Raw genomic sequence first — 27530 nt, 5'->3', positions numbered from 1 at the left:
ACAGAAGTTGTTCATACACACACTTGAGCACAAAATGATGTTGACAAATAGGCAACCTCTTCAAGCTTTAAACATCATGTTAAGGCATCCGCAACTGTTCAAAAGCAAAAGGGAACTGCCAAAGAGTAACAAGTGAAATATTTTGATATGTGTTCTACTGTGTATCCTTTGACTAATTCCGCTTTAAGGAAAGGATCCTAAGGAAATAATTATAAATTTGTGCAACTATACTGTTAAAAGTGTGTTTCTAATATTGAGATTGTCTAAAATTAGAAAATTTTGAAATAACCTAAACGTCTTATAGTAGGGGCTTAAATGAAGAAAACTTTGGTTTTCACCCATACATTAACAGCTATATAGCTGTTAAAGATACTGCGGAAAAAATATTTAATGGCATGGAAAGATGTTTGTTATATGTTAAATGAAAAATGATTATATAAAATATATATAACACCGTTTTTAGTAAAAAATATATGTACACACATACACGCACACACAATATGTACAAAAGACACTGGAAAGCTATAAAACTGCACGTCAAATTATTCTTTCCTGCGGGATTATGGGTGATTTAAATGTTCATCCTTTTGCTTATTTTTTTTCTAACATGTCACTTTTGTGATTAAAAAATTATATGTCTTATATGTCTAGAGGTTTCTCGGGTGCCGGTCATAATCTATTTCTTGACCTTGATTGGGTTTACAATGGCCTTTGTTTTAAATTATTTGTTAAAAAAACAATTTGTTTAAAAATGTAAATCTGTTTAATAAACTTTCTTTTATAAAATGTGTGTTACATTTCACAATTTTGTGTTTAATAAACTGCACGTATTTCTTTTTCAATATCTTATACGTAGTCCCAGTATCTTATAGCGTTCCATAACTCCGAAGGGAACTCGACACTTAACCGCAAACCCGCTTGGTTCACCCGCCTAGACGGCTTGGACTTCAAGCCCCAGCAAGCATTGCGGCCTGCACATCGGGAACTACGGGGTCCGAGACGGGGTTAGGGATGCACGGTCTTTTCCCTCCCAGAAGCCCGCGGGCTGCTAGGAACACCGTCCGTGTCATGGCCGCGGGAGCCGGGACGGCAAGCCCCGCTTCCGGCCCGGGCGTCGTACGTGACCCGGAGGCGTCACAGTCGAAGAAGCGGCCCGGCCGGGAAGGCGGGGAGGGCGCGCGGCGATCGGACGCGATGGCGGGAGGAGGCGGGAGCAGCGACGGCAGCGGGCGGGTGGCAGGCCGGCGGGCGTCCCGCAGCGGCGGGCGGGCTCGGCGGGGGCGCCAGGAGCCGGGGCTGGGGGGCGCCACGGAGCGGGGAGCGGGGGAGGCACGGCTGGAGGAAGCGGTCAACCGCTGGGTGCTCAAGTTCTACTTCTACGAGGCGCTGCGGGCCTTTCGGGGTAGCCGGTACGGGGACTTCAGGCAGATCCGGGACATCATGCAGGGTGAGGGCCGGACCTGGGGAAGGGGGCTGGCTGGAGAAGGGGATCTGTGGGCCCCGGGGGAGGCGCTGGGGGGATCGTCGAGCCAACGATGTCTTCTTTCCCAGCTTTGCTTGTCAGGCCCCTGGGGAAGGAGCATACCGTGTCCCGGCTGCTGCGGGTTATGCAGTGTCTGTCGCGCATCGAAGAAGGGGAAAATTTAGGTATGGCAGTTTCTGTATTCTTCTCTGGGCTTATTTATGGTTACGTTGTTGTTTTCCAACTTATGTCCGGAACTGAAGGATTCGGGGTTAAGGTGCACTACTATGTTTCGATCACAGTGGTGTCTTTTTTCTTCTAGAATGAATCTGTTCTTTGGGTCTAGCTTTCTCCAGTTAAGATTCTCTTGGCTACTTTTCTGTTTTTTATTTCGTCCCACCTGTTCCTTGCTTGCCCCAACTTTGCTGCGATCTAGTGAGTTATATTAAGAAGGCCAAATTTTCCCCCATAGTAGAATGTTTTTCAGAGTATAAGCACTTTTTTTCTTTTAATTGAACTTAAGAGCTGTTTAGCAAAACTGTCTTCAGTTTCTGGTCGCATGTATCTGAGGAGAATGTGTGTATCCTGAAATTTGAGATGCAAATGCATGTGTTAAAAAATAAATTTTTACTTGTTTTTGAAATTATTAAAAAATAGTCACTTCAGATTCACTGGTTTGAATTTGAACTCCTAACATGTTTGTAAGCTTGTAGCCAGTATGTTAGAAAATTAAATGCAAATCTTTCTATATTTACATGTGTCTTTTCTGATAAATGTGTATTTTTGGACATGTTTTTGCTCCTTATAAAAATAGCTTAAAGCGAAACTGTGCTCTTTGTCCTAGACTGTTCCTTTGATATGGAGGCTGAGCTCACACCACTGGAGTCAGCTATCAATGTGCTGGAGATGATTAAAACGGAATTTACACTGACAGAGGCAGTGGTCGAATCCAGTAGAAAACTGGTCAAGGAGGCTGTAAGGCTCTATTTTTCTTTTTCTTTTGACAAAAATCAGATGTCTTTGAGGATAAAATGCTTATCTTTTCTGTGTGGGGATGGAGAGAGCAAGTGAGCACACTCCAACATAGACACGTACAGATGTTACATCTCTTCAAGTGACTTCTAACCAGGCCAGGCTTGGAAAGTATTAATGGCAGGTATGTTGCTTTTGTGATTTTGGTAGTGTTCCTTGTGGCCTTGGCAGGAGAGGCCACAATACACAAGAACCGGGTTGACATTGAGGACTGACATTTTGGAGGTTATTACACCATTCAGGAGCATTGTTAAAGGGCTAGAAGCAACTGGCCTAGGTTTTGGTCATCCTTGTTTATAATAAACCAAAGAGGATAGCTGGGGCCTTGGGAAATGTGGGACTGACTTTGAAGAGGAACATTCCCTTTGAACACAGAATTAAAGATGCTAGGACAATCATCAGCCAGTTAGAAAAACAGTAATGGTAGAAGGCTGGCACAGCCAGTGTTCTTGACAAGTAAAAAGCTACTGGAGTGTCTAGGAACTTGGGACTGTGTGTCATGGCTCAGGTAGCTCCAAGTAGTAGAACTTATTTTTATTTAAAACATAACTGGCAATGGGATCCAGTCAGAAAAAGCTTTTTCTTTCTCAGTAACGAAGGCTGGGGTGTGGAAGCAGATGTAGAGGTGGGGCCTGAAGAACAACAGCTCAGCATTGCCTTGGTAGTGGAAAGTAAGGAAACTGGTAAGAAAAGAGCACCCCCTAAAAAGATGGTATCTGACATGGGGGTGGGAGGATAAAACTTTGCTTAGCAAGGAAGACTTTCTGTCCCTTAGCTGTGTGCTGGGTACTTAGGTACCCTGCTAAAAAAATAACTAGTGGGTGGGAGGTGCAGATATTTATTCAGTCAAGGACCTTGGGCAGGAACTACTTTCAGTCTTGGAAAGAATGCTCAGGTAATCCAAATTCCAAAGAGGAATAACTCCAATAATAGATTTTTAGTATAGGTAGGTCAGGTTTGTGTTGGAGGGAAAATGCCAGAAAAGACATATTAGCAAAGGAGGAGAAATCCATGCCTCCTTTCAGAAGAGCTAAGGATCTTTTGAATGGGAAGAAATGGCTCAGTTGGTGGAGCATGCAACTCTTGATCTCGGAGTTGTGAGGTCGAGCCCCACGTTGGGTATAGAGATTACATAAAAATAAAATCTTGAAAAAAAACTGGGCAGGAAAGGGTACCATTTCAAAGTAATTCATGTAATTCCTTTTAAGTAGGTAGCTGATTCAGAAGTGCATCTCCTTCAGAACAGAAAAGCTATAGATTTGTCTCTGTCCCCTCTTCTGGAAGAGTCTTGTGGACTTTCATCTGTATACTTGTTAATTTATTATTATTTATTATTTAAGTTTATTGGTCTCGTTTGGGGGGCTTCCTTATGAAAAAATCTGTTAGCGAAGTCTAAATTCTTTTAAAATAGTCAACCGTACTCTTAATGTTGACTCCCTTCTGCTTTTCCATTTTCCATCATGTACCAGATTTCTTGTTATACTTACCATATTACTGTTATTGCTGTGTACCAAATTACCCCCAAATCTAGCAGCTTAAAACAGGAAATATTGTCTCTCATTTTCTAAGAGTTCGGTTCAGCTGAGTGCTTCTGGCTTGAGGTCTCTCATGAGATTGTAGTCAAGCTGTCTGCTAGGGTTGCAATCATCTCAAGACTCCACTGGAGCTGAAGGATCTGTTCCCATGCTCACTCACATGGTTGTTAGCAGGACTCACTTTCCTTGCTGGCTGTTGGTTGGAGTCTTCAGCTCCTTGCCTCTCCACAGGGCTGCTTACAATATGATAGCTTGCTTTCTCTAAAGTATGTGATCCAGGAGAACAAGAGCCCAAGACAAAAGCTGAAGTCTTTTATAACCCAATTTCAGAAGTATCATTACTTCTGCCATATGCTGTTGGTCACACAGACTGGACCAACTATGGATTAGTGTGTGGAATGGGACTATGCAGGGGGTGGGGATCATTGGGGGCCATCTTAGAGGCTGGCTACTACAATTACCTTGAACTCTTAGTTATTAAATGATACCATATCACTTGCCTCAATTTATTATTATTTTTTTAATTTTTCATTTAGAGTCATAGGATCTGTTAATGGTCATCTTCGGGAAAATACCATGGGGTGCCTAGGCTATTTGAGGCTTTTCGATGCATTTTAAGCTTTGTAAAGTGTCACAACAGTTCATTTAAAAGTCTATTAAGTTTTTGTTAAAGTTTATCAAATAAGTTACTAAGTTAGAACTTTTCGTTATATGGTGTGGGGATTTCTGCAGGTCTTCAGGACCCTTTCAGGAATCAAAACTATTTTCATGACAGTGCCAAATCATTAGTTGACTTTCAGTGCACTGATTTTGCACTAATGGTGCAAAAGCACTGATGGATAAAATTGCTGGTGCTTTAACATGACCCAGGAGGTGGTTACTAGTCATTGTAGTCTTTGCCACATACGTGCAGTTAAGAAATAAAAAGCCAGTTTCAATTAAGAATGTCTTTGATAAAGCAGTAAAATTAATTTTATTAAATCTAGACCCTTGAGCAAACATCTTTTCAGTATTTTGTGACAAAGTAGGAAGTTTGCCTAAAGCATTTCTGCCACATAAAATGATGGTTGTCTTCAGGAAGTCACTTGTGTGATTGCTTGAGTTGCATGCTGCTCTAGATGCTTTTTTTAATGGAACACCTTTCTTTACTTGAAAGAACTGAAAATTTTGGTTATTTAGGTGTGGGCATTTGGCAGTCATTTTCTTGCAAAAGAGCAATGGGAACTTGTCACTTCAAAGAAAACAACTGGTAGTGCTAAAACTCAAGCTTTATCAAGTAAAAATTCAAATTTTGGAAAACTTGTATTGATGTACCTGACAGCCTCCTAATCCTTACGCTTTTCTGATAAGATTGATGGTGGTTATTAACAACTGTGATTTAAAAAATATTTTTAACGAATGTGTCAACATTTGGAAGATCTCTGTAACTCAGTAAATAAATATTTTCCAAATGGCCAGTGCATTAATTTACAAAATCATTCATGGGTAAAAGATCCATTTAAAATGCAAGATAGACTAAAAGATTTTAATGTAACAGATGATGAAAAGTTCACTTGCCCAAGTTTGCTGTAGAGTCAAAGAAGAATATCCACAATTTTCTGAAAGGTCTATTAAAATACTCCTCCCTTTTCCAACTTATCTGTGTGAGGCTGGATTTTTTTTTAAATATACTTTAACCACAACAACACATCACATCAGTATAAGTGGAGAAGCAGATATGAGAATCCAACTTTCTTCTATTAAGTCAGATATTATGGAGATTTGCAGAAATGTAAAACAAGGCCAGCCTTCTCATTAAACTTTTGTCTTAGAAAACATAGTAACTTTTCATAAAGTTATATTTACATTAACCTGCAATGGGTTTGTTATTTTTTAATGAATTAATGAATTAATAAATATTTTAAATTTTTCTCAGTTTTATATTTCTAATACGGTGATATAATGCACATAAGCAGAAGCTCTTTGGGGTCCTCATTAACATTTAAAAGTATAAAGGAATCCTGAGACTAAAAAGTTTGAGAACTGATCCTGTAAGCTGTTAATGATATTGAGGCCAAATTGATTTTCTCTTCATAACCAAAGATTCCTCAGTTAGGTTCCCATGGAGAACAGCAGAGAGTAACATGTATGGCATATTATTGCAACATTCTCCCCTGCACCTTTGGTAACAGCATCTTTTCTTTTTTGGGGCCTTACCCCATTTTGGGGGGTGGTGCATAAAACACAGTCTCTAAGTACCTTAATTCTTGAAATAAAAGGCTTTGTCAGAGCTTTTTGAGCATTCCTGTTTCCCATAACAGCCTGTTTTTTTTCTGAGTTTTCTTCCTTAGCCTTTCTTTCCTTTTTTTTTTTTAAAGATTTTATTTATTTATTCATGAGAGACAGAGAGAGAGAGAGAGAGAGAGAGAGGCAGAGGGAGAAGCAGGCTCCCAAGGAGCAGGGAGCCTGATGCGGGACTCGATCCCAGGACCCTGGGATCATGACCTGAGCCGAAGGCAGACGCTTAACCATCTGAGCCACCCAGGCGCCCTTAGCCTTTCTTTCCTAATGTGAGTTTTGGTTTTCTCTTTCTATGTGCTTTCTGCTATTACCCCCCAAGATACCTATCTCACCTCTAATGAAAATCTATGCTTGGAATTTCCTTTTTGTTTAAGTTAGCCAGAGACCATTGCTATTACTTAAACCCTAAGAACCTTAACAGCTATATAAGAGATGAAATTATACTTCTTTCTGAAAACTCTCAAGTGAAAAAAAAAAAAGCAATAGTTCATCTCTTAAAAAAAACAAAACAACTTTCCAGGAAATTAAAAATAGTTTTAAAAGATAAGCTCATGGGGCGCCTGGGTGGCTTAGTTGTTAAGCATCTGCCTTCAGCTCAGGTCATGATCCCAGGGTCCTGGGATCGAGCCCTGCATCGGGCTCCCTGCTCGGCGGGAAGCCTGCTTCTCCCTCTCCCACTCGCCCTGCTTGTGCTCCTGCTCTCGCTATCTCCCTCTCTGTCAAATAAATAAATAAAATCTTAAAAAAAAAATAAGTTCATAGTATAAACGTTGGAGGCAAACTTTTAATTTATAATTTGAATGCATTCACATTTCCTTTCTTATTTCACAAATTAAATATAGTAGGACCTGGTTCTAATTCTGGAAAAGACAGAGTAAGCATACTCTCTTCTGTCCTTCTTAATGCAAGTATAAATCCTAGATAGAATGTGTGGAGCAGCTGTCTGAGGATTCATAAATGTAAATGGTAGTAAGCAGACGGGGAAGAAGACCAGAATTTGAAGATCCACCAAACTGGTGATGATTAGTATACAATGTTTTTCTTCTCTGATATCATCTAGCCTGGACTTGAAGTCTCCTGAGAAACCTAGAAATGCACTCCAGGTGGGAACAGAAAGAACTCCAAGAAAGGCTTCCTCTGGCCTGAGGAGCAAGAAAGGGATGTCCTAAGAGTCAGGGAGGGTGCGAGAAATCCCAGGGTTTCTTTTCTCTCTGCTCTCCTGCTCTGGCACCCAGGCAATACTGCATTGGTAGCAGCAGTGACCCAGTGCCGACAGTGACAGCAGGGCTGGCACTACAACTGAAGGAAGAGAACCCATTCTCTTTAGCAGTGGAGCTGTGACCCCCAGAACTTAGAGCACATTCCACTGCTTTTTTTTTTACTGTCTATCCTGCTGCTTAGCCCTGGATGCAGATACAGTGTGTGGCACAGTAGGGAAACTAAACCCCAGGAATGCAAGGCTGGTTTGAAATTTGAAAATCAATCAACGTCCTTCATTCTATTAGTTTAAAGGAGAATGAAATATAACATCTATCAGTTGATGCAGATAAGGCATTTAACAAAATTCAACATTAGTTCATGATAAAAACACTCAGCAAACTATGAATAGAAGAGAACTTAATCTGATAAAAGACATCTACAGAAAACTTATAGCTAACATCATACTTGATGGTGGAGGATAGAACCAAAAGGCAAGGATGTCCATTCTCACCACTTCCATTCCATATCATACTGGAAGACCTGGCTAGTGCAGTAAGTCAAGAAAAAGAAAAGAGACTAGAGAGGAAGGGAAAAAAATGTCCCTATTTGCAGATGATATGACTGTCCATATGGAAAATCCCATGCAATATACTAAAAAGTCTATAAGTTTAGCAAGATTGAAGGATACAAAAATCAACAGTTATTCATATTTCCAGTATATATTAGCAGTGAATGACTTGAAATTACCAAAACAATGCCACTTACAACAGTCCAAAGAAAAATACTTAAGGTCTAGGAAAACATGTACAGTATCTGTATGTGGAAAAACACAAAATGCTGATGAGAGAAATCAAGACCTAATAAATGGAAAGGCACACCATGTTCATGGACTGGAAGAGAATATAGTTAAGACATCCATTCTCTCCAGCTGATCTGTAGATTTATTTATTTATTTTTAAAGATTTTATTTATTTGAGAGAGAGAATGAGATAGAGCATGAGAGAGGGGAGGGTCAGAGGGAGAAGCAGACTCACTGCTGAGCAGGGAGCCCAATGCGGGACTTGATCCCGGGACTCCAGGATCATGACCTGAGCCGAAGGCAGTCGCTTAACCAACGGAGCCACCCAGGCGCCCTGATCTGTAGATTTAATATAATTCCAATCACGATCTCAACAGGATTTTCTGTAGACACTGATTCTAAAATACAAATGGTAAAGCAAAGGAACTAAAATAACCCAAACAATTTTGTAAAAGAAGAACAAAGTTGAAGCACTCTCTACCCAATTTTAAGAATTACTATAAAGATACTTATGACCATAAATAAAGATTAATGAAACAGAAGACAGAGTCCAGAAATAGGCCTACACAAATGTGACATTGATTTTTAACAAAAATGTGAAAGCAATGCAATAGAAAAGGTATTCAATAGAATACCTTTGTTGTCTTCAACAAATGGTATTGAAACAGTTGGATGTCCACATGCAAAAATTGAACCTTGACCTCACAAAAACTCAAAAAACTAGTTCAAAATGGGTCATAATCTAAATTTGAAATGTAAAGCTGTAAAGCTTAGAAAATAAGATGAAAGAAAAACTTTATGTTCTGGACTTAGGCAAAAAGTTCTTAGTTACGTATGACGCTAAAAGCATGATCCATAAGAGGAAATTTTGGTAAGAGGAAATAATGGTAAATTGGTCTTAATCAAAATTTAAAACTTTTTTTAAAAGATTTTTTATTTATTTGACAGACAGCGAGAGAGGGAACGCAAACTGAGGGAGTGGGAGAGGGAGAAGAAGGCTTCCCAGTGAGCAGGGAACCCAATGCTGGGCTGGAACCCAATGCTGGGCTCGATCCCAGGACCCTGGAATCATGACCTGAGCCGAAGGCAGACGCTTAATGACTGAGCCACCCAGGCACCCCCAAAATTTAAAACTTTTGTTCAGAAAGATACTGTTAAGAGAATAAAGACAAGCTATAGACTAGGAGAAAATATTTGCAAATCACATATCTGACAAAGAACTTGCATCCAAAATATATAAAGAACTCTCAAAAGGAAATAGTGCTATTTAAAAAATGGGCAAGGGCACCTGGGTGGCTCAGTTGGTTAAGCAACTGCCTTCGGCTCAGGTCATGATCCAGAGTCCTGGGATTGAGTCCCACATCGGGCTCCCTGCTCTGCAGGAAGCTTGCTTCTCTCTCGGCTTGTGTTACCTCTCTTGCTGTCTCTCTCTCTCTCTCAAATAAATAAAAAATTTTTAAAAAAATTTAAAAAAATTTAAAAAAAAATTAAAAATGGGCAAAAGCCTCACCAAAGAGAATATACAAATGGCATATAAACACATGACAAAATGTTCAACATAATTTAGTCTATAGAGAAATACCAATTAAAATCACAATGACTACTAGGACGTACCTATTACAATAGCTAAACTTAAAAAAATACACTAATGCGTGCTAATGAGGATGTGGAGCAACTGGAACTCTCATACATTGCCAGTGGGAGTGCAAAATGGTATAGCCACAAAGGAAAACAGTTTAGCCATTTCTCATATAAGTTAAATATATTTTTTCCATATGACCCAGCAATCCCACTTGTGGGTATTTACCTTAGAGAAATGTTATGTTCACCCCAAAACCTGTACATGAACGATTTAACATCTATTCCTAATCACCAAAAATTGCAGACAACCCAGATACCCTTCAGCGGGTCAATGGATAAAAGTAGCACAGTAGCCCACCCACCCCACCCCACCCATAGTTGCACTCTATAGTTTCAGTTATCCGTGGTCAACTGTGGTTGGGAAGCGGACGATCCTCCTTCTGACATATGGTCAGAAGGTAGAAGGTCAGGAGTAGCCTTGGGCTAAGTCTTAATATATATGTCATTCACCTCACTTCACCTCATCACATAGGCATCTTACCATCTCACATCACAAAAAGGGTGAGTACAGTACAATCAGATATTTTGAGAGAGAGACCACATTCCCATAACTTTCATTACAGTATATTGTTACGTTCTGGTTTACTGTTAATTTCCTACTTGCCTAATTTATAAATTAAACTTTATCATAAGTCGGTATGTATAAGAAAGGGAAGTGGGAGGCATTACTATACATTCAAATAATGCAATACTGCTCAGCCATCAGAAAGAAAGAATTATAGATAATGCAACAACAAAGATGGATCTCAAAGGCATTTATACAGAAGGAAAGCGTCTTAGGGTTACATCCTCTAAAAAAATAAGCACTACATGCTGTAGGATTCCATTTATATGACATTCTTGAAGAGATAAAACTGAAAAGATAAGTGGTTGCCAAGGGTTGCGGTTGGGGGAGGGGTGACTACAGAAGGGTAGCACAAAGGGAGGTTTTTGGATTCCTGGTTTTTGTATCCTCATTGTGGTAGTTAATAGGAGTCAATACATCTATTAAAACTCAAGATACTACACCCTCCAAAAGTCCATTTTACTGTATGCATGTTAAAATTTAAAAACATAATAGGATATAAATTATTTTATATAGAGTAAAACCTTTGAATTCTTCAAGAAAGTTATTCTGCTGAAAATGATGTAAAAGTGAATGTGGTCATCTGACTATAAAATGAAAAGTCCTACTTTGTAACTTCCCGGGGCAGCAGGAATTCATGGTTGTGCCTGCTATCAAGAGCATTTGACACCAGTTTCCTTTGCATGCTGAGGACAGAATCACCAGAGATTAATACTGACCAGAGATTAATACTGAATTCCCTTTGCTATTCCTCCGTTTTTTGCCTTCAGTTCTTCCCTGAAATGAAGATTGAGGACCAGTTTTCCTTCCGTGTGTGTGTGTGTGTGTGTGTGTGTGTGTGTGTGTGTGTGTGTGTGTGTGGTGTTTCTTTTACCTCCTGGTGTGTGTGTGTGTGTGTGTGTGTGTGTGTGTGTGTGTGTGTGTGTGTGTGTGGTGTTTCTTTTACCTCCTGGTGTGTGTGTGTGTGTGTGTGTGTGTGTGTGTGTGTGTGTGTGTGTGTGTGTGTGGTGTTTCTTTTACCTCCTGGTGTGTGTGTGTGTGTGTGTGTGTGTGGTGTTTCTTTTACCTCCTGGTGTGTGTGTGTGTGTTTCTTTTACCTCCTGGTGTGTGTGTGTGTGGTGTTTCTTTTACCTCCTGGTGTGTGTGTGTGTGGTGTTTCTTTTACCTCCTGGTGTGTGTGTGTGTGGTGTTTCTTTTACCTCCTGGTGTGTGTGTGTTTCTTTTACCTCCTGATGTGTGTGTGTGTGTGTGTGTTGTTTCTTTTACCTCCTGGTGTGTGTGTGTGTGTGTGTGTGTGTTTCTTTTACCTCCTGGTGGGTGGGGGTGTGTGTGTGTGTGTGCTGTTTCTTTTACCTCTCTTTGAGACAGGATTTAGGGTAGCTACTTCATCCTGTTAGATAACTCCAAGTGCTCCCAAGTTTTCCCTGGCTTTTCTAATTTTTAAAAAAATGACACCTATATTTTAGGGATGTCTGGGTGGCTCAGTCAGTTGAGCAACTGCCTTCGGCTCAGGTCATGATCCTAGGGTCCTGGGATCGAGCCCCGCATCGGGCTCCTTGCTCAGCAGGGAATCTGCCTCTCCCTCTCCCTTCTACTCCACCTGCTTGTGTGTTCTCTCTCTCAAATAAATAATCTTTAAAAAAATTTTAAAAATGACACCTATATTTATTTTATTTTTTTAAGATTTTATTTATTTATTTGACAGATAGCGAGAGCAGGAACACAAGCAGGGGGAGTGGGAGAGGGAGAAGCAGGGTTCCCGCTGAGCAGGGAGCCCGATGTGGGACTCCAGGACCCTGAGATCATGAACTGAGCCGAAGGCAGACGCTTAACGACTAAGCCACCCAGGCGCCCGACACTTACATTTTTAAAATACCACTTAAAATTTTCGATCACTGTCATTTTTCCTCTATATATATTTTCTTGGGGTTTCTTTACTAAAGGACTCTTTTTCTCATGAGACTTCTGCATCCTATCTGGAATTTTGCCCTCCTTGTGTGCTACCTGTGGATGCCCTGGGTTTGTTCATCTCAGTAATTCCCTGCACACCTGAACTCGAGTTGCCAGCTAGGGTTTAGGGTAGTGAGAGGCTGTGCTGGTTGTCCTACAGAAATGGCCTCAGGACTTTCCTGAATGGAACTAGCAGAACTCCATGGTCAGCAAATGGCTTTTTTTTTCCCCTCACAGTATATCCTCCCCCCTCTGTCCCTATCATTATATCAAAGATTTTGCATCCAAAAAGAACAGATCCAATTGTTCTGGGGACCTGGAATGACTCCTGTCCATTTTGCCTTTCCTTAGGAGGCCCTATTCAAATTGGGTAAATGGTCTGTAATCCAGAGGATCAGATTTTGCTTTATCAGCTATTTTTTAAAAATCCAGTGTAATGTTGAAAATCTACTCCCCTACACAATGAAAGAAGAGTGCTTACAGTTGTTCATAATGCCTGAAAAGTGATTGTTAGTTTTTAAGTACAGGAATTTGACAGAATGTGAAAAAGTTCTTGGGTATGTAAGACTCACTTTTACTTTTTAGTAGTTTATTTTAGTATCTGATATTCTGATTACACCTGTCATTATACAACAGTTAAAAAAAAAAGTGTTTTTTTTCCCCTTTTGTAGGCTGTCATTATTTGTATCAAAAACAAAGAATTTGAAAAGGCTTCAAAAATTTTGAAAAAACATATGTCCAAGGACCCCACAACTCAGGTAAATTTGATGTATTTTTGCTCCCATAACTTAAATCCATCTCATTGTTTTTTGTGGGGAACAGGGAAAGGGTTCTTTGTCAGGAATTTATCTAAATATTTGGCACCTTTAGCATGTTGTCTTTTATATCCAAGATTGCTTACTGTAAGATTGGCTTTTCAAAATTTATTTTTCATTATACAAATTTACCTAAATTATTTTCTTGCCCGTTTCTGTCAGGTTTGTGACAGAACTTTATTTAAAGTGATCAGCACCAGATATTAAACTATCAAGTTCTGTAACACTTTTAACTTTATTTACATAAATGCTGATCCTGCAGACTTGAGAATCTGCTTGGTGAGGACTTAATTCCTCTGGTTCCTGGTGTCAAAAGCTCTGTTGGTGTCCTGCTCTTTTTTTTTTTTTTATAAATCTAATTTTGAGTTCTTGAAAAGGTAATACATGCACATAATAAAATTCAAAAGGTACAACAAAAGAGCTTAGCTCATCTCTTAAGTCAGCCACCTCATTCCTCTTCATAGGCAACCAGTTTTTTTTCTTTTATCCTTTCAGAGATATTCTGTGCATATGCAAGCAAACAAATGTGCATGTGTGTATATAGAGATATACACGTATATCCATTCTTCCTGCTCTTCCCATATGCACATGTGAGCATATTCTACACTCTAATTTGAGCATTTCGTAAATTGCTTTTTTCACTTAACATATCTTGAAGATTGTTGTGTATTACCACATAAGGAGCTGCTTCATCCTTTTTTTTCTTAAGTTTAAAAATCTTTATGTAAATGTATAAAGGTACTTTAGATCCTAAGCTTCATCTTTTTTTTATAGCTACATAGTAACCCACTATGGCTGATACATAATTTATTGACCTGTTCTTTGTGGTATGCTTGCATAAATCTTCCCCTTCCTATATATATATATATATACCAGTGATTGCAATTGACAGCATTGTGAAAGTTCTGATAATGTTGTCTCAACTCATCATCATTGAATTTTTACTGGAGTTTTCCTCTCTTATGTCACAAATATTGGTCCTTTGTGTAGAAGCTGAGAAATGATCTCCTGAACATTATCCGTGAGAAGAACTTGGCCCACCCTGTTATCCAGAACTTTTCCTACGAGACCTTCCAGCAGAAGATGCTGCGCTTCCTGGAGAGTCACCTGGATGACGCAGAGCCCTACCTCCTCACGGTGGGCCTTGGCCTTCTCTTCCCATAACCGTGATGTGGCCTTGAGGATGTGCAGGCAATTAGAAAAGGACAGCTCTTTTTAGAAGTGAAAAGAGTAAATGTGTGTAAAAGACTTTGAATTATATGCACTGTCTTCCTTAATTAAATGCCTTAAATATACAGAAGCAGAGATCCTGACAGAGACAAAATAGAACATACCTGGTTTCCCTCACCTCCCATTTATACCTTCTACATGTGATTAATCTGTGTGGCTAAAGTAGGGGCACACTTAAAATTAGTGGTGGTTCCCAAAGGAGATGAAATTTGAGTTCAGTTTGGGAGGAAGAGTGGTTTGGTAGACATGGTGTGATGGGGTTGTTAACACGAAGAGGGAATAACTGGAGAAAAAAGGTGTGACTAGAAGTATAAGGGAAAAGAAGCCAAATGTAGACATTCTTTAACTGGATCAAAGTGATCAGCAGAAAGAATGGTAGCAGTGAGGCTTAGGACAGCATGTGGAAGAATTAGAACACAGTCTATTCTAGAGGGTGGGCTGTGATATTGGATAACTGAGTGAGTTTTGTTGTTGGTTTTTTTGTTTGTTTGTTTTTAAATCACCAACATTTAGAGAGTGTTGAGAATATCTTAGTTTGGGGTGACTGGCTGGCTGAGTCAGTAGAGCATGCAACTCTTGATCTTGGGGTTGTGAGTTTGAGCCCCACATTGGGTGTAGAGATTACTTAAAAATATCTTAAAAAAAAAAAAAAGAAAGAAAATATCTTAGTTCATAACAGTAGATCTGCCAAGCCCATGTTAGGATAGTGTCATTGATCGTAGCAGTCATTTGACAGATGTCAAATTATCTGCAAAGCAGATAGTTTGAGATATTCAGGGTACAAGTGTCAGGATACTTGAGCCTTGCCTACTGTCCTTTCTCTTATATTACAGATAACTGGAAAATAAACTGCCACTGTTTCTGTGAGGGGAGAGACCTCTCAGTTCTTAAGACATTACTTGTTACAGGCATACATATCTGAAACAGAATGATACTGGACTGATTAGAAATTTTTTTCTTTTTTTTAATAATTTTTATTGTTATGTTAATCACCATACATTACATCATTAGTTTTTGATGTAGTGTTCCATGATTCATTGTTTGTGCATAACACCCAGTGCTCCACGCAGAATGTGCCTTCTTTAATACCCATCACCAGGCTAACCCATCCCCCCACCCCCCTGGACTGATTAGAAATTTATAAAATTTTAGTCAAAGGGAGGGAGATGAGCAGTTGGAGTCAGAGCAAGATTGGCACACTCAGGACTTTATGTGGTATTAGGATTTTCAGAGTTACCAGGCAACATATTTGTGGGAATATAGTTACAAAAAATTTTAGACACAAACTAAAAGACACTAACATAAACATTAGTTATCTTAAGTTTGAAAAAAAAAAGTCTGACTTTTGTGCATGACCCCAAAGGTATATTTGGCATTCAGAAACTAGATTAGGGATGAGATTGGAAGAACAGCAAAGGAAGAACAAAGTAAAATTACGTACTTATTTGTTGTCCAAAAGGTTAAAGAATTCTTGCAAGTATCAGGATGGTTAGCACCACTCAAATTGAATTCTCCTTTAGTATAGAAAACTGTGAGCCATTTTTTGAAGAAGGAAAAAGCAGGATATTTGAAATAGTTCTTGTGAGTTCTCTCCCCTTCTATGTCCTCCTCTAGTTTATGCCTAGATTGGATTTATAAGTGAACACGTTTGCATGTTGAGTATGTATGTTTGTGGTGAAAGAAGAGAATTAATGAAATTCTGTGGCTTCCTCTTCCTGATGACATCCTTCTTTTCCCAGATGGCCAAGAAGGCTTTGAAATCTGAGACTGCTGCCTCAAGTACAGTGAAGGAAGATAAACAGCCAGCACCAGAGCCTGTGCAAAAGCCACTCAGAGAACCTGCAAGGTGAGAGGGATGCCCTTTTGCAATCTTGGGCGAAACAAGGGTAGTCTGTTGGAAACAGTCTCCTTAGAGCAGAATCAGTTAGTTCCTCCTGGTACTGAAATGTTACTGGATTACTTGTACCAGGCACTGTGGGAGTTACAGAGCATGCCCTGGGAAAATGAGAATATTGAAGACAGGATGTCATATCCCAGACAGAAGTTGCTGACTGGCTATTCCTCAGAGGTTCTTTCCTTCTTTGTTCTCCTATCCTTGCCTTGCCCATATCTACACACTGCTTCCTTGTGGATACCTGATCTCTTAATGTAGTGTTCAGACTTGTGAATCAGATTCCCAAAACAAGTTTTTAAAGTAGGGATCAAAGTTTAGATGCCTTTGGGGGCCCAGTAGGAAATGTACAAGAGTGGGTGTAGGATAATACAGAGCATGTGAATGTGAACCAAAGAGTGCATGCTTTTCAGCTTTGTGTGATTGTTGCTATGTGGGAATGTCCAAGGATGCCCAAACTTTAGTTCAAATTTTTGTGTGAGACATTTAGGGTTTTTTGTTTTTGTGGTTTTTTTGAGCTTTCCCAGTTTCTGAATGTTGGCAGTTAGTCCAACTAAAAAAAAACAACAAAATTTGCATAGGTTAGGCAACAAGACATATCTACCAAATGGGTTTGGCTTGTAGGCTGCCAGTTTGCCCTCTCCTAACAGTTTTTATTTAAAGTATACTAGTGGGGTGCCTGGGTGGCTCAGTTGTTAAGCGTCCGCTTTTGTCTTAGGTCATGATCCCAGGGTCCTGGGATCGAGCCCCGCATCGGGCTCCCCACTCCGCAGGAAACCTGCTTCTCCCTCTCCCACTCCCCCTGCTTGTGTTCCCTCTCCCGCTGTGCCTCTGTCTCTCTCTGCCAAATAAATAAATAAATATCTTTTAAAAAAATAAAGTATACTAGTTATTCCAAATGATAAATGAACTTACCTTTATTATGAAAAGGCAGTTTCTCATTGTTCTAAGACTGTGTGGCACACTTCTAACTTGGGAGAATTCTCAAAAGTCCCATTTAGAAGTGTACTGTAGGAGGAAGGGGGCAGAATGGAGACCGATCTTTTCCTTCTCTCACAGGAGGGTTGGACTGGACAGCAAAGTGAGATTGCTAGATTGTCGGTTGGTTGCCCAGGCTGACTTGTAGCTGTTAGGCACTATACAGAGTTCTTACATAGTGGAAAGCAGTGTTTTACTGTGCTTTAGTTCATGCAGACAAAAGGGGTTAGTGCACTGGCTAAAAAGGTCTCTTGGAGGGGGAGTATCATTGGCTCTAGTCCTTTAAAGTTCTTACTTGGAGTTTAAACTCCAGAGTTCAACTTACATATTTAAAGCCTCTACTTATGCTTATAAATGCAAGCTTTATAAAGTTGTTCAGAGTTTTTTCTTTTTAATTTTTTAAAGATTTTATTTATTTGTGAGAGAGAGAGCACAAGCAGGGGGAGCTGCAGGCAAAGGGAGAAGGAGAAGCAGGCTCCCCACTAAGCATGTAGCCTGATGCGGGGCTCAATCCCAGGACCCTGAGATCATGACCCGAGGTGAAGTAAGACGCTCAACTGAGCGAGGCACCCAGGCACCCCTCTTTTATTTTTTTAAATGAAGAGTCCTCTTTCTCATTTGAAGCTTCACACTTTGGAAAAGTTGTGGCTCTTTGGATGAGCATCAGTAATGGTGAGATTGATCTTTGTATATTTGCTTTATATATAGGCAGTTACGGAGTACTCCAACCACCATTGGAATTATGACCTTGAAAGCAGCTTTCAAGACTCTGTCCAGTGCACAAGATTCTGAGGCAGCCTTCTCAAAACTGGACCAGAAAGATCTGGTATTTCCTAATCAAGTGTCCCTACCATCACCAGCCCTCAAAAACAAGAGACCAAGAAAAGATGAAAATGAAAGTTCAGCCCCTGCTGAGGGTGAGGGTGGCTCTGAACTGCAGCCCAAGAACAAGCGCATGACAATAAGCAGATTGGTTTTGGAGGAGGACAGCCAGAGTACTGAGCCGAGCACAGGTCTCGACTCCTCCCAGGAGGTCGTCCCAGCATCACCATCCAAGCCCACCGTTCTCAACCAGCCCCACCCTGGGGAGAAGATTCCCAAGTATGAAGACCTTCTTTGTAGCAGTTTTGGGGCTGGTTGGTGGTCCTGGTTGGGCCTGGTATTGCTTCCATGAATGAAGTAACTTTCAGCTAAGTTATTCACCACCAAGGCTTGCTCAAACTGCTAGAATGTGACTTGGGAGTGGGGAGTGACAACATAGCCATCCCTGGCAGTTCTGAAGCCCCACCTGTGGGCTTCCAGGCATTGCTCTAGGTGTGAGTGAGGATGGAAGGGTTTCAGAGCCTCCTCATTGCTGCTTTCATTTCTAGTAAACTTCTGAATGCCCTGACTACTAAATATCAGTCTTCTTTGTTAAAAGAAATTTGTTTGAATTAGGCTACTTTAGACTTTGATCTTAAAAAAGATTTATGAATATTTATAGTTTTGCACCTTCTAAGAGCAATTAAGACTTGGCAAATTGAGTAAATATCTACTAATCTCTCACATTCTGCTAGGTTCTATGGGGCAGTGGTTAGAATGCTTTTATTTTGCTCCCCATCATGACCCCCAACCTAGCTTTCAAGTTTTGCTACCCTTTGTGCCCTCTTGTGGATCCTTCCTCCAAGCAAACTGGTTTGCTTGTTCTCTCTGGAACACACTTGGTTTTTGCTACTGTACTCTTCTTGCTTCCTGTCATTCCCCACAGTTGGACTATCATTCCTCCATCGTTCCTTGTGAGAATCCCATCCATCCTTCAGAGGGAAAAGATGCTGATATTGACTAAGTACTTTCCATGGGCCAAGCACCTCTCACATATTATTTTACTGAATCTCTAGAATCCTCATTCTGTGAGTGATATATTAGCCCCATTTTAGAAGGTTTAGAAAAGTTATTAACTTGCCTGAAGTCACAAACCTGAAAAGTGGCAAAGTTGGGCTTTGGGATTTTTTTTTTAAAGTAGGCTCCACACTTGGTGTGGAGCCCAGTGAGGGACCTGAACTCAGATCTTGACTCAAAGTCCATGGCCTATACACCACATACGCCAAGCTGCCTCTTAAAATTCTGCCTCCTCCATGTATCTCCCCTGGTCACCCTGCTGTAAGTGATCACCTCGCTGGTCCCCCAAGGCCATTGCCATCTCTACCACTGCTCTGTTGTAGTTGTGTGGAGACCTATGCTCTGACATGCACGTGCTAGATACCCAGAGAGGCTGTGACATCTAAATGATTAATACTCAGGCATGAATCTTCACTATATGTACCACTACCTGCATTTGGGTGTGAGTGAGTCATTGGCCGGGCAAGCAAATGGAGCTCAACACATTTTATTCTCATTTGATACATGATCTCCTTTATTCCTTGCAGTAATCCTATAAAGTATAGCTATTATCCCATGAACAGATGAAGAAACTAGAGAGAGTACATGGTTACAGTGGTTTTATAAATGGGAGGATTTGTGAAGGTTTAGACCTTTCCACCTCTCTCATGTGTCAAGGGCATGAAGTATGATGGGTACTCTAAAGCAGAGGTTGGCAAACTACAGCCCCTGGGCCAAATCTACCTGGTACCTGTTTTTGTAAATAAAGTTTTATTGGAACTCAGCCACGAACATTATATATGTATTGTCTGTGGCTGCTTTTGATGCTACACTGAGTTGAGTAATTGGAACAGAGCCAATAAGGCCTGCAAATCTGAAGATATTATCTGGCCCTTTATAGGAACAGCCTGGTTGTAAAGGAATTGTGTGAGTTACCCGGGAGCTCCAGGAAGAAGAGCTGAGTCTGCTCAGCAAAGTTTTGGGTAGATCAAGCCTTGCAGAGGAGCAAATGTTGAGCTGACCTTGAAGGAAGAGTAGGAAGTCATCAAGCATATTGTGGGTGGGGGTTCTAGGCAGCAGAAACCCCTTATATAAAGTCATGAGAAAGCCTGGTATGCTCCAGAAAATGTCATGTACTCTGTATGGCAGAATATAATGCACAGAGAGGATGAAGGGAGAAATGTCTGGATGGGTAGATGGGCCAGGTCTTGAGTTCCTATTGTATTCTATCAGGCAGAGGTTCTTAAGCTGGGTTTCGCATCACAGTTACCTGTGGAATGTTTAATAAAATACACAATCCCAGGCTCCTGAGTACTGAATTAGAAGGGGCAGGGGATGGGTCTGTAATCTTCTTTTCTAACTGTGCTCCCAGATAATTCTAATACAGCTAATCTGAGGGCCTGATGAGCTACCATTGATGGCTTTTGAACAGGCACTGAGGCAAAGGAGACAAGATGGGTGGCTGGAGACTGCTACGGGATGAGTAGTTAGGACCTGGAGAAAGCTGGGCTGGTGGAATTGAAGGCAGAATTAGGGTGTATCACCTGGAGGGCAGGGTCACAACTACTAGATTTTTATATGTTCTATGGCACTTGGCAAGGACAAGTGCTGATTAGATACTTTCTGACCAAATAATAATTCTTGGTTCTTGCAATTTAAAGGGTCATACCCAAAACTTCTATAAAAGGCCAGCAAAGGGTTAACATATTAGGCTTTCTGGACCACTTGTGTCTCTGTTGTTTATTTTTTGTTTTGTTTTGTTTACAACCCTTTGAAAATGTAAAAACCATTCTTAGCTCAAGGGGTGTACAAAAACCAGCCACAAGCTGTAGTTTGCCGACCCCTTGAGACCAGACCCCTCTAGCCCATTCATTACTCATCAAATTCTAACTTTACAAAGAGGAGCTTAAGGACCAGGAAGTGACCTGACTTGCCCAGAACCGCAGAGCCATCAAACAATGAGATGAGGACCCAGATCTCATTCTCTTCTATAACAGAAGTTAGGCAGTACCAAACATTTGTACACAAAATAAGTGCTGAGTTCAAAGGAAGAGCAGGTTACCAAAATGATCTGTGCAGATTGTCTGCAGGAAGAATGAGCAGGTAACGCAGGTGGAAATGACAGATCCGGAGGTTAAAATCAGTTTTATCCCAGCATGGGGATAAGCAGGTAGAAAACTGAAACTATAATCCTGACTTATTTATAAATAGTAATTAACACAGTTAATATCCTGAAAAGGAAAAACCTCATGTAATCTTTTCACTTGTCTCAAGCAAATTATTCTCAAAAATAACATTTTGGGGGATATGAACCAATTCAAACATAATGAAAAGTAGATGGTTCACCATTTGTCTCAGCCATCTAAGTAATTTCATAGAAAACTCATGGAACTCAAATTTTTTTCAAGTCTGTACTTCTTAAACGAACTGCTTTCATTACTCATTTGCAAAATACCTAGCCAGTCTTAAAAATAGATTTCTGGTCATAGTGGGGGAAGGAGACTGAAGTTTGTCTCTACTCTCTTGATCAAGTTTTATAGGATCTGATCTATATAACTTCTTCAAATTACTTCAGATACTTCCCATGTTACTTTGTAATTGATGTTACAATTCTGAGGTCAGATTTGTGCTGTGTTCTGTTCCCAGGGCAATTGTACTATTAATCAGGTAAACATGGTTACAGTTGATTAGAAAAGACTGACTACAGTTTTCATTTATTCAATAATTTGGGTTTGGGATTATTTTTTAGTTTTGGGATTTTTGGTTATACTCAAGTACTTAACATTTCATGTGCACAGAAAGGATTCTTACTTGCTTACTATGCTAATCTTCAATGGTATAATTTATTTGCTGCTCTTTGATAATCCTATTTTTACTTTAGCACGTTTTTCCAGCTGCTGTTAGGGTATGTGTTACCATGCTAGGTGTTTGGGATGGACAGATGAAGATACAGCCCTTGCTTGCAACGTGCTTATGATTAGGGTGTATGTTATGAAATGGCTGTTTTAATAAAATGGAAGCACAACCACAAGGGCAGAGGAGTGGGGTTTTTTTGTGTGTTGGGGGCCTAGATTTAGGGCAGGCTTCATTGGGAATGATGGCCTTAAAAAATGGGTAGAATTTTACTTGGCAGGGAAGAGAATCCTAAGCAGAGGGAACTGTAGAGAGAAAAGTTATAGAGTTTATAGAAGGAAAAGAGGAGCAGAAGGCGTGGCTCTGCTGTTTGTGCTGATGCGGTTGTGGAGGCAGGGTTGGAGAGAGGAGGCTTCGGTAGCAAAAAACTGGCTGGAGCCAGAGTGGATGATCTTGACTGATCCTCCATACAGGCTTCATTGTTGAGGCAGTGAGAAGTGATCATGGAACGGAGAAAGGATGAGGTAATTTTAGACTGATGTTCAGATGGTTTTGGAACGGGAAGGGGCTAGGGACAGAGACTCCAGTTAAGAGACCAGTGTTAGGTACCATATGCTTGGACAAGAGTGCAGTCCAGAGATAGGACTGGGCATGTCTTTGAAGGACTGGGAGCAGTTTGCTCATTCTAGGTTAGAAGAATGCTGAGACCTTCAAAATCAGAGTCAAAACCAACCAAACAAAACCAGGAAAATGAGCAGATTTTGAAGGGGTTAGTGGTGTATTCACTGCTCAGTTTGAGGGATGATCCTGCGGCCTGTGGGACAACGACATGGAGATGCCCAGCCAGGTCAGCATTTGGGAGTTGTGTGTTAAGTGAATCTCAACTGTGGTCACAGCAGAACAGGGAGGAGTATAGGCCATGAAGAGAGCCAAGGACAGACTATGGATGACCCCAATGATCTGTTTTACATCTTGTCCTCTTGTTGATCTCCCCTCAGAGTACCCAAAGGCAAGTGGAACAGCTCTAATGGGGTTGAAGAAAAAGAGACATGGGTGGAAGAGGATGAACTGTTTCAAGTTCAGGGTAAGCTAGGACATTCTCCTCGGTCCTTGACATTAGCTGAATTATAGACAAGTGTTCCTATCACATTAATGTTCTAAAAACTGCTGTCTCCAAACTAGTAAAAGTCCAGTAAGTTCCTTACTGTGATTCATGAGTAGTCCTAGTTTTATGTCCTTTCCCATTAAACAGTGGGGAGACTGTCAAAGCAGCACTTTATATTTAAAGAGAATGCCTGGTTTTGTTTTAATAAATCCTATATCTAATTGTAGCTGATGTTCTTCCTAAAGTCTTTAAATTAAAAAAGGTAGATGTGGTCATTCCCTGCATTTCCTGTTTAAGTAAAAAATCTCTTACCAGTTTCAATATATAATTTTTTTCTAAAATAGGAAACTTTACTTTTCCATAATTAATACTAAAGTTCATAGCATTTGCAGTAGAATCTCTCCCACCACATACTTTGCATTCTAATGGAAATATCATAATCTTGGAGATTCTAAAGACTTTGGTAACACAGCAACAGTAAACCTCTGCCAGTCCCAAAGGTTTTGTCCTTAAAAAGTACCTTCATTGGCACAAACATAGTTGGCAGGATCGAGATCACAAAGGAAATGGGGGAAGTAACAGAAAATCAATAAAAGTGGCATAAAATATTTAAAAACAACAGGATATAAAAGTTCTAGAAAACATCCACATCCAGTGCAGTCCAGATTTGTCAACTTTAAAATCTGCTTCCACTATAGTATGAAATACTTCATAACTTAAAACTAAATAATCTGCTCTTCTAAGTATCCCTTTTCCTGAGCCACCTTCATTGTTTAAGAAGACCTGCTAGGACAGTAGCATCTGCTGAAGCAGACATTCAGCAAATCATGTTTATGCAACTTTGCCTTTTCTTGCAGCTTTTTAATGGCTCTTGTTGGCTTCCAGTGGCATGTCTTTTATACTAGTAGACCCTTCTGTAGTCCTCTGGCCTTTAAAAAAATTATCTTGGTGCATTTTTTTGAGGCCTCATGTCTTTCCATATGGTGAGAGGGTGGAGCTTGAGCAGATCTCCTACGGTCTCTCTGAGTGGGGAGCAATAACTCTCCTGTTCTTTTGCTTAAGGAGCTGAAACACATTTTATTTACATAAAATGATCAGGGATTTTGAAAATTCTGGCATAAAACAGTAAAATTGTGTTATTTCAAAGCAGTGGTTAGCAAGGGGTTACAAAGCAGAAATTATACACACACACACACACACACACACACACACAAGTATATAATACAGTCGACCTGTAAACAACACAGGTTTGAAATGCACAGGTCCACTTATACACATTTTTTAAAATACAGTATAATACTGTAAATATATTATGATTTTCTTTTTTTATGATTTCCTTAACCTTTTCTCTAGCTCACTTTATTGTGAGAATATAATATATGATACATTTAACATGCAAAATATGTGTTAATTGACTGTTTATGTTATTGGTAATGTTTCTGGTGAACAGTAGGCTATTATTAAGTTTTTGGGGAGTCAGCATGGATTGACTATATGGGGAGTTGGTGCCCCTAAACCCTGCATTCTTTAAGGATCACCTGTAGATGTGTATATATTAGAGTTTTAAATACCACAGTCCCTCAGTAATTTTAGAAAATCATGTAGGTTTTACTAAAGAGCCTGAAATCCATCACTAACCAATATTTATTGAATGTCCGTATGTAAAATATTTGCTTTGTACAGATTCTCATTGGCTGAAATGATTGATATCTTTCAAACAAAGGACAAAAACAAATTACCCTTCAGTGATATACTTTTTCTCTCAATGTTGGGAAATTTCAGTCACGTTTTCCCTTTAGGAACATTCTATGTCTTTTTCTTGTGGTTTGTGCAGAGAAAGGTGAACTCTGAAATGAGTCTATTTTTAATGTTTTCCAGCAGCACCAGATGAAGAGAGTACAACCAGTATAACAAAAAAGCAGGTAATTTAAAATTACTTTTTCTGACCTTTTCTGGTAATGTGGGTAGAACAGAGGTAAAATAAGCACATCTCCTAGCATAGGCTATCCATGCACCTGTAAAAAGGTATTTTGCAATTTTCAGATAATCCAAACTGAGTTAAAGTCATAGTTATTTTCTGGAAGAAAAATCTGGACCAGAAATCTGACACATTCTCCTGACCATGAACAACATAACGTTTGAAGTTTTGAATGCAGAAGTGATTAGGATGAAATAGGACATTGAAAATTATTAAATGTCTAAATCCACAGTGTTAACTTATCTCTATCGTGTTTTAAAAATATAAACCCTTCTTTTGGGTTCAGATTCTTGTCCTAGGATTCTTGAGTTTACCTCTTAACCGTATGAAAATGTGAATAAGTGGAGAGACAGGTTGTGATAAATATTTTGGTCTTCTTTTGCAGAAGTGGACTGTAGAAGAAAGCGAGTGGGTCAAGGCTGGAGTGCAGAAATATGGGGAAGGAAACTGGGCTGCCATTTCCAAAAATTACCCATTTGTTAACCGAACAGCTGTGATGATTAAGGATCGCTGGCGGACCATGAAAAGACTTGGCATGAACTGAAACAGGCTTTCATTTCCACAGAATTCACAGGAGCATGGTTCCTAATAATAGCCCCTGATAGTCTGTTGTTTCTTTCAGAAGCTGGGCTGGGATGAGAATTTTGGGCATCCTCCTCCAACGTGGGGGAGGTCCCAGTTCTACTTCATCGATGTTGGAGATCATGGAGCTGAGAAACAAAGCCAAGTCCACCCCATGTCCTTGGCAGAGATGACAGGCACATAGCTTGTACAGTGCCAGAATATCATTAGTATTTCCCTTCTTTAGTGGTTTGCTTGAATTTAAATCCCTGGTAATCAGTAGAACCTTCTCCTAGGAAATGGTGGAGTCTGTTAGGAGCCACTTATGACTCTGACCTGTTAAAACCAGCAACATGAGCATTATTTGGAGTGAACTTGTTCCAGGTAAAGCTTTGGCCTTCTGATGCAAATGCAGAGGAACTTCATCTGTCATGAACTCAGGCTGATGAGAGCCCAGTCCTGGTGGAATCAGAGTCTCTTTTAAAAACTCTTTAGCCAGTTGTAACATCAACATCCAGATCTGACAGCCTTGGCATTTGCTCTTAATATTTGCTGGGCTACGTAGGCAGGTTTAACCTCCACCTCTCCTGTGGTTGAACCAGTGTGTTTTTTTTGTAAAACGGTGATTGTAGATAAGCTTAGCCTTTTCCTCCATCCCCTCTGCCCAATTCCCTTCCTTATGCTGGACTTTTAAAGCTTAAAAAATCCTGACTGAATATAAATGCTTAATTCCATTCTTTGTGAAATGGTTGCTTCCGCCTGATTCCCTTATTGTGCTGTGTTAGTGTCTTGCTCTAAAAGTCAACATTCCCTTCTCCTTTTGTACTGTGTCGTGCTTGCTGTCTCTCTCGGACATCCTTAAAGACTGTCTTTTTGGCACACACACACAAAAAATCAGTAAAGTGTTTTCTGTAATCTTTTTTTAAAATATGAGAACTAAATACTGTCCATAACTTGTAGCATTCTTCATTAAAGTCTTGCTTCTCTCAAATGTTAAGTAGCTATTTAATTCCAGCACAGCATGTATGAGCAGTTGGAGGTAGCAAAATTGTTAAACAAGCTTTGCTGAACCATGCTGACTATGTTAAGACGCTGATGTCAGACTGTATTGGATGTTTTAATCCTTGAAAGCCATGTCAAACAGAAATGTGGGAATGTCCTCTTAATTTGTCCATACCCTCATATAACATATTTTTGGGACAAAATTCCCCCTTTCTCACTTTTGAGTCAGTGAAAAGCAAGGTTCAGTTTTAAAATTCATCCTGTAGGTACAAGTTAGAAACTTTGTATAGCTTTATTATCTATTTACATGTTTTGGGATTTGGTACTACTGTCTTTTTTTTTAAGTTAACCCCAAATGAAGCTACAGTGAAAGGGTGAAACTCTCGATCCCTCCTGATCTGGTTGCTGCTATTTGTGGTCTTCCTCTAAACGTGGTTAGGATCCAGGAGCTTTTATCTCTTCCACGCTTAACATTATTAGACTACGCTCTCTGGGTAGAAGAGTGACACTGTGATACATTTAAGGAAGCAGAATATCCTTATCAGTGTTTCTCAAATTGAGAAATGCATAAGTCCATTAACACTTATAACTTCAGGGGTATTTTTATTATACTATTCCTGAAATGTGTACAAACATAAAACTATGTTTTACATAGTTTACACCTTCTATAGAACTATAATATACACTATGAACTGATGATTGTTTTGCTGAATCTAAGTCACTGCTCATGACATGGGTAGTGTTGGGACTGTAGCAATGATAGGATGTCGGTGGGGATGCTTCTGCATTGGGAAGT

General features: G+C 39.9%; 2 protein-coding genes across 4 annotated transcripts in view; one reads left to right on the top strand and one right to left on the bottom strand.

Annotated features, from left to right (window-relative positions):
• Positions 1 to 27530, bottom strand: part of NIP7 (nucleolar pre-rRNA processing protein NIP7) — a 62627-nt gene that overhangs the window by 25265 nt on the left and 9832 nt on the right. Inside the window, exon 5 of one of the 3 annotated variants that reach the window (XM_028094531.2) lies at positions 18937 to 24258. The exons of the other annotated variants lie outside the window; for them this stretch is intronic. Within the exon in view, the coding sequence (XP_027950332.1) occupies positions 24205 to 24258 (54 nt within the window). The 3' untranslated portion in view covers positions 18937 to 24204. Of the gene's footprint in view, positions 1 to 18936; positions 24259 to 27530 lie in introns of those variants that run through there. 3 annotated transcript variants of the gene reach the window in all.
• TERF2 (telomeric repeat binding factor 2) lies at positions 999 to 26723 on the top strand. Its single transcript, XM_028094447.2, has 10 exons — positions 999 to 1447; positions 1552 to 1647; positions 2307 to 2437; positions 13136 to 13222; positions 14270 to 14416; positions 16249 to 16355; positions 18087 to 18479; positions 23087 to 23172; positions 25072 to 25115; positions 25557 to 26723. The coding sequence occupies exons 1-10, from the start codon at positions 1012 to 1014 to the stop codon at positions 25713 to 25715; spliced, it is 1686 nt and encodes a 561-aa protein (XP_027950248.1). The 5' UTR covers positions 999 to 1011; the 3' UTR covers positions 25716 to 26723.

This window comes from Eumetopias jubatus, unplaced genomic scaffold (assembly GCF_037043125.1).
Source record: "Eumetopias jubatus isolate StellerSeaLion01/CBP00866 unplaced genomic scaffold, mEumJub1_p1.0 scaffold_10, whole genome shotgun sequence".
Classification (NCBI taxonomy): Eukaryota; Metazoa; Chordata; class Mammalia; order Carnivora; family Otariidae; genus Eumetopias; species Eumetopias jubatus.
This window is presented reverse-complemented; position numbering and strand designations above follow the sequence as displayed.